At 41.9% G+C, this 14,417-nt stretch overlaps 1 protein-coding gene across 1 annotated transcript; it reads left to right on the top strand.

The window, feature by feature from the left end:
- Nucleotides 1-20: 20 nt before the first annotated feature.
- On the top strand, nucleotides 21-14,228 carry supt6h (SPT6 homolog, histone chaperone and transcription elongation factor). Its single transcript, XM_026370740.1, has 37 exons — nucleotides 21-161; nucleotides 1,471-1,581; nucleotides 1,682-1,852; nucleotides 2,802-2,875; nucleotides 3,212-3,392; nucleotides 3,497-3,578; nucleotides 3,689-3,944; nucleotides 4,169-4,270; nucleotides 4,375-4,488; nucleotides 4,580-4,669; nucleotides 4,846-4,988; nucleotides 5,225-5,370; nucleotides 5,477-5,584; nucleotides 5,705-5,985; nucleotides 6,097-6,251; nucleotides 6,353-6,548; nucleotides 6,690-6,829; nucleotides 7,080-7,197; nucleotides 7,306-7,382; nucleotides 7,488-7,623; nucleotides 7,728-7,865; nucleotides 8,166-8,333; nucleotides 8,431-8,558; nucleotides 8,665-8,872; nucleotides 9,076-9,223; nucleotides 9,445-9,587; nucleotides 9,683-9,823; nucleotides 10,040-10,235; nucleotides 10,344-10,489; nucleotides 10,647-10,739; nucleotides 10,869-10,982; nucleotides 11,079-11,203; nucleotides 11,403-11,515; nucleotides 11,601-11,678; nucleotides 11,777-11,961; nucleotides 12,114-12,382; nucleotides 12,643-14,228. Exons 2-37 carry the CDS (start codon nucleotides 1,482-1,484, stop codon nucleotides 12,833-12,835), a joined length of 5,256 nt encoding a protein of 1,751 aa, XP_026226525.1. The 5' UTR covers nucleotides 21-161; nucleotides 1,471-1,481; the 3' UTR covers nucleotides 12,836-14,228.
- Nucleotides 14,229-14,417: the final 189 nt, after the last annotated feature.

Below are 14,417 nucleotides of genomic sequence, written 5' to 3'. Positions count from 1 at the left end.
CTGCTGAAGCCCCGGGAAGTTTCCTCGCTGGATCCCGGAATCATCATCACGCCGCTTGTTCTCGGCCATTTTCACAAGTACAAGCTCCCAGGAACCCAAATCACAACCCAACCCCGTTATTACTGTAAATAACTACGGATTACACCATCGCAGCGAGACGTGTAAGTTCAATTTCACCGTGATCATTTGTATGTGTAACATTTTGTATTGCTGTTTTTATCTTACAGCCGTTAACTAGCCGACGTTACTGGAGCTAGCTGTTAGCTGTTGTTGTCCTTGCAGCTAATGCTAGGCTAACGCACTAGTATGCCCCAGCTTTAACGTTAGCTAACGTCACAAAGTTGGCGCAGAGGCCTTGGTTTTCCATTTCACAGAGTTGGGATATATTCGGTTGTGTGTAGCTTGTCAACTAATGCATTGTCATGTACAACGTTGTTAAGAACGAACATGTGAAATTTAAGTAAGCTAACCGCTACTTAGCAAAAGGATGCTCGCCAGCTAGCTTGCACCGCTAACACAGGTATTAGCTTAATTGGTGGTGACTAGCTTGCATTAACGTTAACTAAAGTTCATGAAGGACAATCTCAAAATAGGTCAGCAGTGAAGATTGTCGACCGGTCGCTTGACAGCCAGCTTACAAAAATACCTAATGTGAATGTCATTAGCTAAGGTTGCATTGAAAACAAGCAATGCGTGTGGTTGTTGGTCTCCGTCGATGTTGTGAGTGCGCATTGCGACATCGCCAAGTGTTTTTTAAAGCCTGCTCTCTAAATCTAGTTATGTTGTAACGTACTAACAATATATTACTGGGTAGAGATGAAAGCACCAACAGGCCAAATACTAATAGCATGTATCATTGTTAATTTCTATTTAATTGTTTTAACTAGCTACACTAGTATAACATAGTCTAGAACGCATTGCTTGTATGAGTAATCCCGAAAATATGAATACTGCGTTTACTGCAACTATCTTTACTACATCTTTTAAAAATGTAATGCATTAAGAAATGTTATACAGTTAAGGTGTTGAAAAAACACATACTATACATGTTCATACAGACAGGTATGTTTAACACCCCCCCTCGACAACATGCTCATGCTTTGCAGCCAGACATTGTTCAACCCCACAAAACATAATTGATTCTGGAGGAAAACTTAAATCTTGTAGAGATTAAACAGAATATTCGCCAAAAAGAGCTGGTTAAAAATGCATGTAATACCATGAGGCCAAACACAAATAGCATATATCATATTTTAGTCAGATTGACTAAAATAGCATGTGTTTTCCCACTTTTAGTTAGTTTCTAAGTTATTAAATTGGAAGTAAAAAGAAACTAGATCTTAAAAAGTAAAATTGCTATTTCACATTGTGTGTGTTTAGTTTTCACATTTGTGGCCTGACTAGGAGAAGAAAGCAATGCATAGTTAATTTTGAGAAGGTTTACTAACAGCATCTTGAACTTCTTTTCAGAAGGAGCAGTTATGTCAGACTTTATTGAGAGTGAGGCTGAGGAGTCAGAGGAGGAGTTTGATGAAAAAGAGCTAAAACCTAAAAAGACCCAGAAGTTTATGCCGGAAGATGGTAAGATTTTTTTTTTGTTTGTTTGTGTGTTTTTCCCACTCTGGGTATGTGTTTCAGATGTGTGGTTGTATGTTGTGCAACACTTGTCATTTCTTAACAGATGAAGAGGAAGAAGAGGACACAGAGGATCAGGATGAGCAAGGAAATTTGCGTGGACTCATTGATGATGGAGATGATGATGCAGAGGAGGATGAAGAAGAAGCTGAACGAAGTGGGAGTAGAGGGGGGAGTGACTCAGAGGAGGAAGTGAGGCATCGACGTAAAAAGCGAAGTAAGTTCATCAGGTGTTTCTAAATAATTCCTTCAAGTCAATAGAGGGGAGGCGCTGATGTACATATGATACCATCCTTCTTACTACTTACTGACAGGAAGGCCAAAATATTTGTGAATGTGTAAAACTGATATGGAAAAGAAAACAGACAAAAACATGAAAAAGCCATTTGAATTTACACAAGAAAACACTGTGCTTAGTTGTGTACTTTATTTATACCCTCTTAGAAATAAGTTGCTTCATTTTGCTTTTTTTTGCTTTAGTCTTCTCTAGTCTGTAAAACATTTAAATTAATCATCAGGAAAAGTCTTTACAGGAGTTGTTTATATATTAGGAATGTATCAAGTTTTCTGCCTGTGTGAATAGCAGGTAGTTGATAGACGGCACTGACTTAACGCTCATTTTATAGTTGGACTGATACTAGAAAATCTAGCACAGACACAGACAGTTCAATTAATTTGTCCTACTTAGTAGGAGTCTTGGTCAGAGTTTAAAAGAAATGTGGCACGTGAGTCTGATGTGCACACTTGTTTTAGCCAATTTCTTGCTATTGGACATTATTGCAATATTTGGAATCTCCCAAATATTTGTATCAGCCTCCCAATCTGACCTCAAATTGATATGTTTCCTTGATTTTCAGTCAACTGTGTTGAACAGTAGATTTTAAGACATAATATTTTTGTTGTGCTGGAAGGACAAACACTGCCCCATCTCTCTCCCTGTGCTTTCTGCACCAGATGCTCCCAATTATGGGTCGCATTAACCTGGGGAGATGCTGTTTAATCTTAGTTTTTTTGCTGGAGGGCGTGTATAATTCTTCATCATATGACTTCTTTTGTTATCAAAGAAAATTAATGTGTTGTTTCAGCTGAATTTACCTGCGTTGAAGGGAGTAATAAACAACAATTCCCTGCAGCTGTGATATAAAAGAGACTTTTCCTCTATGCAGGTTACGACGACTACCTGGATGATGATGATCTCGACCTAATTGAGGAAAACTTGGGTGTTAAAGTGAAAAGGAGGGTAAGAACAGTTTCTCTTCATGCTTTTCTCTGTGTACTTATGATGTACATTTACATTTAGTCGTTTAGCAGACGCTTTTATCCAAAGCGACTTACAAGTAGGGTACAAGGGTAGGCAGGGTAAGCGTGAGGAGGTCTTGCCTAAGGACCCCTACTGGTTGTAGGCCACAGCTGGAATTTGAACCCCAGTCTCCCACATGGGAGGTGATTTTACCACTACACTAACCAGCTGCTATGATGTATTTGTTTTACTATGTCTTTTCCATTTATGTCACCTTTGTACACTTGAAAATGATTAGGTCAGCTGTGGTGACGTTGTACCTGTCTTGTGTCACAGAAGAAGAAATATGACCGTGTAAAAACACTGGATGATGATGAAGAAGATGATGATGAAAAGGACTTAATCGCAGATGAGATCTTTCATGGGGATGGAGAGGGCGAGCTGGAGGAAGGTGAGGCTGTGGATGAGCCTCTCCACCATGGAGATGATGATGAAGAAGGAGAGGATGAGGAGTCAGGTAGGCCAGAAGAATTTCTTGATTTAAAAAAAAAAAATTCTAGTAAAAGTAATTTAAAATCAATTAAATACTTGACTTAAAAAGTTTGTGCTTTTGTTCCACAGATATAGATGACTTTATTGTAGATGATGATGGCCAACCCATCACCAAAAAGAGGGGCAAGAAGTTCTCAGGATACACAGACGCGTGAGTGTGGTTTCTACTTTCCTTCTATTGTTGTTTGTTTTTTAAGGTGCCATTAAAGAAAGAGACATAATCACTGCTGTTTCTTTTCATCACTGACCATCTTTCCACAGAGCTCTTCAGGAGGCCCAGGAGATTTTCGGTGGAGACTTTGACTTTGCTGACTTTGATGCAGACGCTTACGACCAGGGCGAGGAGGAGGAGGAAGACCAGGATGAAGAGGGCTGGGACCGCCCTAAGAAACAGACTAAGAGGAGGCTGGGGAGGAAGAGTATCTTTGAGCTCTACGAGCCCAGTGAGCTGGAAAGTAGTCACATGACTGATCAAGACAATGAGATCCGTTCTACAGATATGCCTGAGAGGTTTCAGGTGTGTTTGTTAATGTCTGTTCCAGTGATTTTCTTCTTGTCTGTGTGTATTTGGTGTTGTGACATTTTGAAATTAACTTTATATCTCAATTTCTGTAACATTATATCTCAATTTCTTTAACTTTATGAAACAACAGTGAAACCTTGAAAGCAAATTTGTTCTGTATTTTATTGTTGTTGTCTTTTTGAGTGCCTGTCTTGCTGACTTTGTGATCTGTCTTGTAGTTACGATCCATCCCTGTCAAACCCGCTGAAGATGATGAGCTAGAAGAGGAAGCAGAGTGGATCTTTAGACACGGATTCTCCACTTTGACTATATCTATGCAGGTACCTTTCCCTGGTTAGATTCCTGTTTGTGGAATAAATAGATTTTTGTAATTTAAACCCTTGCCTATCATTTCACCAATACATTTTCCTGTTATCCTAAACAGGAGAGCACTGATTATTTAGACAGAGGGACAACCACAAACTTCAGCAGGAAAGGCCCCAGCACTATTGCAAAGATTAAGGAGGCCCTGAACTTTATGAGGAATCAACAGTTTGAGGTACAGAGAACTAATAATGCATATTATGCATTATTATTTAGCAAATCTAATTTCTATATCACTTTAAATAACCAATTGTATATATTTTTAGGTTCCATTCATAGCCTTTTACAGGAAAGAATATGTGGAGCCAGAGTTAAACATCAACGACCTATGGAAGGTGTGGCAGTGGGATGAAAAGGTAACAGAATAAATAGACTAAAAACTAACAAACACCATTGTTAAAGGTCAGAATGAATCCTGCTGTAATCTATTGTACAAGTAATTTATTGTTCTAATTAATAATTTGCTTCTATTGTGTTTTTGTACATATGTCATCTCCTGGTAACTTATACATGTTTATCCTTCACACATCAGTGGACTCAACTGAAGACCCGGAAGCAGAATCTGACGCGTCTGTTTCAGAAGATGCAGTCCTTCCAGTTTGAACAGATCTCTGCCGACCCTGACAAACCTTTGGCTGATGGCATCCGTCCTCTGGACACAGCTGATATGGAGAGGTATGACTTGATATAACTCAGCCTAAGAAAGATTAATTTATACCTAAGAAAGGTATCATAGTGTTTACGATAACTATATTTTTGTGTGATTGGGTCATTTTGTGATACAATATATTTTGTGGTACCAATTATGTTCCCTTGCATGCACAGCAGCAATATAAGCGAGAGCAGGCCAAGGGCACTGTGACCCTTTAATCAAGTTTACCTGTTTAAACGTCTTTTATAATTTTCTGTAGGCTGAAAGATGTACAAACTCTGGAGGAGCTGGGTGATGTATACAACCACTTTCTGCTCTACTATGGTCGGGATATCCCTAAGATGCAGAATGCTGCAAAGGCTAACAAGAAGCGTCTGAAGAAGATTAAAGAAGTGTCAGAAGATGGTAAGCTGACTGTATGAAAATACAGAAACTGCCGCACCTTGCTGTTCTGACTGTGAAGTGTTTGACAGTTTGCTGCATGACTTATTTCCATGGTGTACCTCTGTAGGTGAAGAGGAGGAATTGGAGGTAGAAGAGGAAGAAGAACAGAAAGGACCTGACCTCAAGCTGGCATCTCGGAGGGATATGTACAGCATCTGTCAGAGTGTGGGACTCGGTTAGTCACATCTCAGATATATAACTTTATTCCTGGGACTCAGAACCCAATAAAAGTTTAATGTTATCTGATTCTTGCACTTCAGCTGTCTTATATTTTTCTGTTTCTTCTTTAATACAGATGGCTTGGCTAAAAAGTTCGGGTTAACACCAGAACAGTTTGGAGAAAATCTGAGAGACAGTTACCAACGTCACGAGACAGAACAGTTTCCTGCTGAGCCTGTAGAGTTGGCCAAAGATTATGTATGCAGTCAGTTCTCCACTCCTGAAGCAGTGCTGGAAGGAACCAGGTACATGGTGGCCATGCAGATTGCTCGGGAACCACTGGTCAGACATGTTCTCAGACAGACCTTTCAGGAGAGGGCCAAGATTAACATCAAGCCTACGAAGAAGGGCAAAAAGGTTTGAACACATTAAAAACCTAGCATATCGCAGACTAAGCAGAGGTTTTCTGAACATGCAATGTGCTCTGAGTACATTTCTTACCGTCTTGCCATTTGTTTACTTCTGTAGGAGGTAGATGAGGCTCATTTTGCCTACTCCTTCAAGTATCTTAAGAACAAGCCTGTAAAAGAGCTGAATGGGGAACAGTTCTTGAAGATGTGCCTCGCAGAAGATGAGGGGCTGCTTTCCATTGACATCTGCATAGACCTTATAGGGGTCAAAGGGTAAGTACATTTATAATTGATGGTGAAAAAATGAAATGGAGAAAGATCTGTTGAATTGTGCCCTAGGTAATACTTTTTCTCTCGTCTCCATTCCTCCTCAGATATGCTGGTGACCAGACATATTTTGACGAGATCAAACAGTTCTACTACAGGGATGAGTTCAGTCACCAGGTGCAAGAGTGGAACAGGCAGCGAACGTTAGCCATAGAGAGAGCTCTCAGTCAGTTCCTCTACCCTCAGATGGCCAAGGAGCTCAAGAGCAAACTGATTGCTGAGGCCAAAGAGAGCATCGTCAGGGTAATTTCTGATAACTGTGATCATTAATTTATTCCGTTCTGTAATTTATTGTATTTGTGTTCCACATACACAATGCAATCTGTGTTTGATTCATATTATAATTTCTCTATCATGACCTCTATTATTGTCCTTTCCTTCTAGTCCTGCTGTCGTCGGTTGTATAACTGGCTTAAGGTGGCTCCTTACAGGCCAGATCAGCAGGTTGAAGAAGATGATGATCTGATGGATGAGAGTCAGGGCAAAGGCATTCGCGTATTGGGTGTAGCCTATGCACCCAGCAGGTACTGGACATGCCCCATAGTATTTGTTTTACCCCAGATATATGTGTGACTGCACTTAACTAACCAGGCTCCTCATAGTCATATGGAGAAACTAAAGTGGAATGTGAGTGCTTGTTAACCGTTTTTCCATTCATGACGTGAAAACAAGTCATTATACTTTTTTCATTTTTGAAAAAAACATTTAAAAAGCAACTGATACAGATACTTGTGTAACATCATAGTTTTGTACAAACACATCTTGTTTTGACAGAGATACACCAGTTTTCTGTGCTCTGATCAACGGTGAAGGAGAGGTGGTGGACTTCCTGCGTCTGCCCCACTTCATGAAGAGGAGGAATGCCTTTAGGGAGGACGAGAGAGAAAAGAAGGTAAAAGCAGAAAACTTGTCTTCTCTGCGGTCAACAGACGTGTTTCTGTGTCAGAGAAACATGCTATTGGACATTTCATTGAGATGATCGTGTGTGTGATCCCACCAGGCCAGCGACATTGAAAATCTCAAGAAGTTTCTGTCCAGCAAAAAACCTCATGTTGTCGCTGTCGCAGGGGAAAATCGGTAAGTAATTGATTTCTTTAGTACATGGTAGAAAGATATTTTTGAAACATTCACACTTTACAGAGTCAAAGTGTAAATGTTAAAAAAATGTTTTTGTGTGCGCAGAGATGCGCAAATGATCATGGAAGATATCAAGAGGGCAATCGGCGAACTTGAGCAAGAATCCTCTCTCCCCCCTGTGGGGGTGGAACTTGTTGACAATGAATTGGCCACATTATATATGAACAGCAAGAAGTCTGAGGTAAAGACCTTACTTAACTGATGGATCCACATTATTTTTCAGATGTCAAACAATGCTCTCTTCACCAGTCATTTTCCCTAACCCTGTGTTTCCTATCTGTGCAGGTTGATTTTAGAGATTACCCTCCACTGCTGCGACAGGCTGTGTCAATAGCTAGGAAGATCCAGGATCCTCTGGTGGAGTACGCTCAGGTCTGCAGCACTGACGATGATATTCTCTGTCTGAAACTACATCCACTACAGGTGAGAGGAAGACTAAAGTGTTGAGTTTTTCCTCAGTGTATTCAAATAAGCCTCGACTTCTTTGTGGCATTATCTGTGACATCACTTAAAGACTAATTTTTCCAATTTTAGTGGAATGAGGGTCTGATTTTTCTGATTGTATTTTTGGACAAGTTCCTACCTTCTCTGTCCACGTTTGATTTTCCTGTAGCATCATACAGACTAAATCAAAAACTGCTATTAAATTTGAACACTGTGATATAAAAGACTATTCTGCAGCTACATACAGAACACATTTTAAATGACTTACCTTTTTCTCAGGAACATGTGGGGAAGGAGGATTTGCTCTCTGCTCTTTACTGTGAATTCATCAACCGTGTCAATGAGGTCGGGGTGGACGTGAATAGGGCCATTGCTCATCCTCACACTCAGAGCCTCGTCCAGTATGTCTGTGGTTTGGGACCCAGGAAGGGTTTTCACCTGCTCAAGGTACACATGCATACTGATATCATTAGCGTTTTGTGGTATATTGGAGGGTTTCTTGCCTTGTCTGCTCATCTCATAACCATGGCACTCTTTTGTGCAGATTCTGAAGCAGAACAACACTCGTCTGGAAAACAGAACCCAGCTGGTCACTATGTGCCACATGGGGCCTAAGGTTTTCATTAACTGTGCTGGTTTTATCAAGATTGACACAGCATCGCTCGGAGACAGGTGGGTACTTTAACATGCTCATGTTTCTCATAGTGTTGAAACTACAACGATTAAATGTGAAATTGTTGTAAATCAATGTTTTCCATCTTTCAACCTTTTCACACAGTACGGATTCCTACATTGAGGTTCTAGATGGGTCTCGGGTCCACCCTGAGACATATGAGTGGGCTCGCAAGATGGCTGTGGATGCCCTGGAGTATGATGAATCAGCAGAAGATGCCAACCCAGCTGGAGCTCTGGAGGAAATCTTAGAAAATCCAGAACGTCTCAAAGATCTGGACCTGGATGCCTTTGCTGAAGAGCTTGAGAGACAGGTCTGTGTGTGTTAAGACAATGTTTAATTTGTTGCTTTTTGTAAGAGTAACTGCTTCAACAGCTGAAAAAGCAGCTGCAGAGCTAATTCTGTAATTGGTTGTTTTTGCAGTAGTCCATGTCAGTTTTAAGACACCCTCTGACTTGTCCTCATAGGAACATGTGAAGTTTAATCATCATTCTTCTTTTCATTTTCTTTACGTAGGGTTATGGCAACAAGGGAATTACTCTGTATGATATTCGAGCAGAGTTGAGCTGTAGATACAAAGACCTGAGAGTTCCCTACAGAGTCCCCAACACTGAAGAAGTCTTCAACCTGCTAACTAAGGAGACTCCAGAGACCTTCTATATTGGTAATACACACTGCACTGAAGTGCACAGATTTATCACTAGATATAAAGTCCTTTAAAAAAATCTATAATAACTCACAGATGGTTAATTCCTAACCACCAGCACTCGGCCTAAGCAGTTGCTGATATAGACATAGCATATGTACAAAGGAGCGAAGTTGAACCAGTAACAGGACCAGCCATGTTTTTGCCTATGATTGATGTTGGACCTGCTTTTCTTCCAGGTAAGCTGATTACCAGTGTAGTAACTGGTATTGCTCACCGGCGACCTCAGGGAGAGAGCTATGATCAGGCCATCCGTAATGATGCTACAGGACTATGGCAGTGTCCCTTCTGCCAACAGGACAACTTCCCTGAACTCAGCGAGGTACCAGACTCAAGAATGAATTAAACTTAACTAAATCTTAGAATTCAGCAGAGTGTAGTGTATGAATACATTTTTGTCTTGTCTCAACGCTTTAGGTGTGGAATCACTTTGATAGTGGTTCATGTCCGGGTCAGGCCATTGGGGTGCGGTGCAGATTAGATAATGGTGTCCAGGGCTTCATTCCCACCAAGTTTCTCAGTGACAAAGTGGTCAAACACCCTGAGGAGAGGGTCAAGGTGAGACTTAATCATTATCCTTTTTTATGCTTTGTTAATGGCATTTTTCAGTTTTTGTCAGTCTGGCATTCAAAAATGTGTTTGTTTCCAGTTGGTGCCCGTTACATACCCAGTCCTGATAGATTTGTGATTGATTGTCTTCTGTCCTTTCATTCCTGTTTTCATCGCTTGTGGCACCTTTGTCATTGAATGTTCTGCTACTCCTTCCTCCTCCAGGTGGGCATGACAGTTCACTGCCGCATCATGAAAATTGACATTGAGAAATTCAGCGTTGACCTCACGTGTCGCACGTCAGATCTGATGGACAAAGCGAATGAGTGGAAGCTTCCCAAGGACACCTACTATGACTTTGACACAGAAGCCGAAGACCAAAAACAGGAGGAGGAGCTCAAAAAGAAACGGCAGCGCACACGTTAGTACACTGTACAGTACACTCAGAAACGTTTTCTCTGTTCATCCGAAAATCTTTACGTCCACATCACTGCCCTTATATTGTTTTTTGCATTCTGTCTTTCTCCAGCATATATAAAGCGTGTTATTGCCCACCCCAACTTCCACAATATAAGTTTTAACCAGGCAGAGAAGATGATGGAGACCCTGGACCAGGGAGACTTGATCATCCGGCCCAGCAGCAAGGGAGAGAACCACCTCACAGTCACCTGGAAAGTAAGAAACAGATGTAGGGGTGTAGCAGAGTGAATGAGTGGATGTAGATAAAAGACGTAGGGCAACAAAGGATTGCCTCCATAGTGTTAACACACAATACAGTGCAATACTTGTTTGGTACAGCATGTTCCAGTCTGACTTGTGTGATGTTTGCTAGGTGGCTGATGGTATCTATCAACATGTGGACGTGAGAGAAGAAGGAAAAGAGAATGCATTCAGCTTAGGGCACACTCTCTGGATCAATACTGAAGTAAGCCGTTTTCTTTTTGTTTAGCATAGTGTTAGCTTCCCACTCTCACCTGTGGACAATTTATGTAGAAACATCAGCGTTTGTTTGACTTGTTCATGTTCTTAAAGAGTGTCTTTAAATTCTCCGTAGGAGTTTGAAGACCTGGATGAAATTACAGCTAGGTACATTCAGCCAATGGCATCTTTTGCTCGGGATCTACTGGGGCACAAGTATTTTCAGGAGTGCAATGGAGGAAACAAGGAGGTATATACTGATTTTCTGGTTCTGTTGAATATCTTGTTTTCACCCTGTTCCACCACCTGTCTCATGCCTCTTCGTGTTTTGTTCTCCTCTTGGTAGAAAATGGAGGAGTTATTGATCAGAGTAAAGAGGGAGAAGCCTACTTTTATTCCATACTTTATTTCGGCTTGTAAAGAGTTGCCAGGGAAGTTCATACTGGGCTACCAGCCTCGAGGAAAACCGAGGTGAGCAGAAATGTTTTCTGAAAATAATGGAAAAAAGTTGGGGTTGATTTCATTGGAAGCTGTGTTGTAACTGACCGATTGTGATGTAGAAAGGTCCACATTCAGCTGCCTATTAGAGATTTACAGGTCTGATGGACAACATGATTTACATATCTATAGAACTGAAACGTCAATATGCCTTTATCTTTTTCCCTCCTAGGATCGAGTATGTGACGATCACCCCCGATGGCTTCCGCTATCGTTCACAAATATTTCCCACAGTAAACGGATTATTCCGCTGGTTTAAGGACCATTACCAAGAGCCAGTACCAGGTATTGAAGCACTACACTTACTGTTGATAGTAGATGTTGCATGAGTTTGATGATATTTGGCTAACACTTTAACCCCTTTTGAAAGGCATCACGCCCAGCAACAGCAGCCGAACAAGGACACCTGCGTCCCTCAACGCCACCCCAGCCAACATTAACATTGCAGGTGAGTTCTTCTTTTCCTCATAATACAAATCTACTTTACCAGCATCAGTTAAGTTGTCACAGTTGTTCCTATTTCCTAATGTGTTTCTTCCTCCCTAGACCTGACGCGAGCTGTCAACGCCCTCCCACGCAACATGACCTCTCAGATGTTCAGTGCCATCGCTGCAGTCACAGGCCAGGGCCAGAACCCCAACCCCAACACCACCCCTGCACAGTGGGGCTCCAGCCAGTACGGCTATGGTGGTAGCACAGGAGGAGGAGGAGGAAGCTCCTCTGCTTATCATGTGAGTGCAGCTTTTAATATAGACGACTGCCGTGGGAAAGAAAAAGGGGGGATTGTTGTGAAGATGATGGCTCCTAGAGGGCTCAGTAACATTCATTTTAACTCCAAGTACACATTACAGTACATTAGTAAACATCATTTGCTCCCCTGCAGGTATTTGCCACACCTCAGCAGCCAATGGCGACGCCCATGATGACGCCCAGCTACTCCTACACCACACCAAGCCAACATGCCCTGGGCACGCCACAGTACCCCGGCTCCACCCCACAGTCCTCACACTCTCACACACACACCCACCCACACGGAAGCCACATGTCACACCACAGTCATCACGGCCACCACAGCGGTCACCACGGCCATTCGTCCAGCACTCCGTCATCCTCCACCTCATCCAGAGGAAGAACACCTCAGCAACAGCCAAAGTAAGGGGGAGGGGGTGATTTCTCCCAGCTGTTTTCATTTTAACATTAAAGATGAAATTTATCATTTCAGATTTTCTGTGTCTGAATGTGTGATGTTGGTTTTAGTAGGTAGGCTTTTGTAGGTTCGTAGTAGGTTTTCGGCCATTAGATGGTGCTAAACCCACAGTCTACGTAACTTTAAAGCTAACAAACAGCCCGGCATTGAACTTGTCTCAGTTTTTGAGCTGAAACACATCCTTCTGTGTCCTCCCTCCCTGCAGGGCGAGCAGCAGCAACGCGTCCGCAGTGGACTGGGGCAAGATGGCGGAGCAGTGGTTGAAGGAGAAAGAAGCAGAGGGGCGGAAGAAAGCCCAGAGGATGACGCCGCGGCCATCACCCAGCCCCATGATCGAGAGCACACCCATGTCTATCGCTGGAGACGCCACACCCCTGCTGGATGAAATGGATCGATAGGACACAGAGGGGGGCGTCACTACACCCCCCCACCCCCTACCCCACTTCATCCTCTGTTCTGCTACTCCATCTGGATAACCCTCTGTCTTTTGTCTCTAACACCACCCATCAGCCCTTTCATTCAGGAGCAGTCACATGTTCACTTCACCTCCTGATAGTGTAGCTACAGTTCATCAGCTCCTTTCCTCTTGTCCTCTTGTCTACACATCTCATCCCAAATGTTTCACCTCCCCAGCTCCAGACAACCGCTCTGGCTGCATAGTATTTTGTATAGTAAGAATAACACTGTATATGTCGTGCAGAGATGTCAGTACAATGACAAAAAAACTTGAAATACCTGACAGCAGATACATATAGGATATGGACCTACACAGACTTTGTCAGACGAGCTGTCCTGCTACCTTTATTTTTGCGATTGGTTTTAGTTTGATCCATGAATGGTTTTGACAGAGTGGCACAGTTACAGTCTCCAGAACCCACCTTTCCTCTCCTGTGATTGGTGGGTTTTTGTGAGCAGTTGCCAAACGAGCACTTTGCCAAACCAATCAGGAAAGTGAATTTTTGTATGGAACGCGTCAGAAAGAATAAAGACTTTTTTTCCTTTCTGTTTCAACATTGAGGCTCTTCACATTTGTCAAGCAAACACATCTGTGCTTACAGACGCACATAGAGTGTGAGGGATGGGGTTGATTTAGAAAACGGTGAAATCTTCACGTCAGCTTGTGTTGCTCTCATCCATGAGTTACTGCTAGTTGTTCCACCACCTGCTGTATTATGATCAGCTGACTATGTATTGTGGCTCCTGTAGATGGCCTCTAATGTATTGACCTGAGAATACTGTGTGGCTGCATCCAGTGTGCCACACTAAGAGGTAATGCTGGTTGCTTCTGACGACTTCATGTACATTTCTGCGAGGCAGTGAAAAAATTCTCACATTTTAAAAGCAGCTGATTTTAGTAACAATATCTAACTGGCAAATTTTCCAGGTGACTGGTGTTTGTCTTAAGGTCTTTTTTTATAGGTTTACTCAAATTTGAATCTCTTATCTTCTCTCTTTAACGTTTGATGCTGAACAAGTATTTCTCTTTTGGCTTTGGCTTATGATGTTTGCCACCTTGTAGGATGTGATCTCTTCCAAAGCTGCTGCAGTTGAGTCCCAGACAGTATGGCTTTTTCTACATAATGTCAAAAAAAATTTGTTTTTTTTTTTTATAGCTGCATCAGTAAAATAAAAGACAATTGAGTTCGGATTGCTTTAACTTTAACACTATCAGCAGACGATATTATCAAACTGACTTCCCACTGTGTTTATATTCCCTACACTGTATAATATTCAGATCTGCACGCAGCTATTTCAGTAAAATTAATATATTGGTGTTAAAAAAAAAAAAAAGCATTGGATCTTTTGTGCTCGTCGTGTGGCAGTTTCAGGCCACTCTGCATCCCTCTTGCCGCTTTAGTTTTTTTTGTTTTTTTTGTCACAGTACAAACAAGCAGCGCTGGTAATGTGTGTTTCATTTAGCAGTGTGCAGTATCATGCTCCCATTATATGCATATTGTTTTAAATAATTATGTTTCTTGA

This window comes from Anabas testudineus, chromosome 14 (genome assembly GCF_900324465.2).
Source record: "Anabas testudineus chromosome 14, fAnaTes1.2, whole genome shotgun sequence".
In the NCBI taxonomy this organism is placed as follows: domain Eukaryota; kingdom Metazoa; phylum Chordata; class Actinopteri; order Anabantiformes; family Anabantidae; genus Anabas; species Anabas testudineus.
Note: the sequence above shows the minus strand (reverse complement) of the source record. Positions and strands in the feature narration are given on the sequence as shown.

Excerpts from the sequence above, each read along its gene's own strand:
- supt6h (XM_026370740.1), top strand. The coding sequence starts at position 1,482 with ATGTCAGACTTTATTGAGAGTGAGGCTGAGGAGTCAGAGGAGGAGTTT. Across the intron at positions 5,986-6,096 it reads CTACGAAGAAGGGCAAAAAG|GAGGTAGATGAGGCTCATTT; the intron begins GTTTGAACACAT and ends TTACTTCTGTAG. Across the intron at positions 8,559-8,664 it reads ACAGCATCGCTCGGAGACAG|TACGGATTCCTACATTGAGG; the intron begins GTGGGTACTTTA and ends CTTTTCACACAG.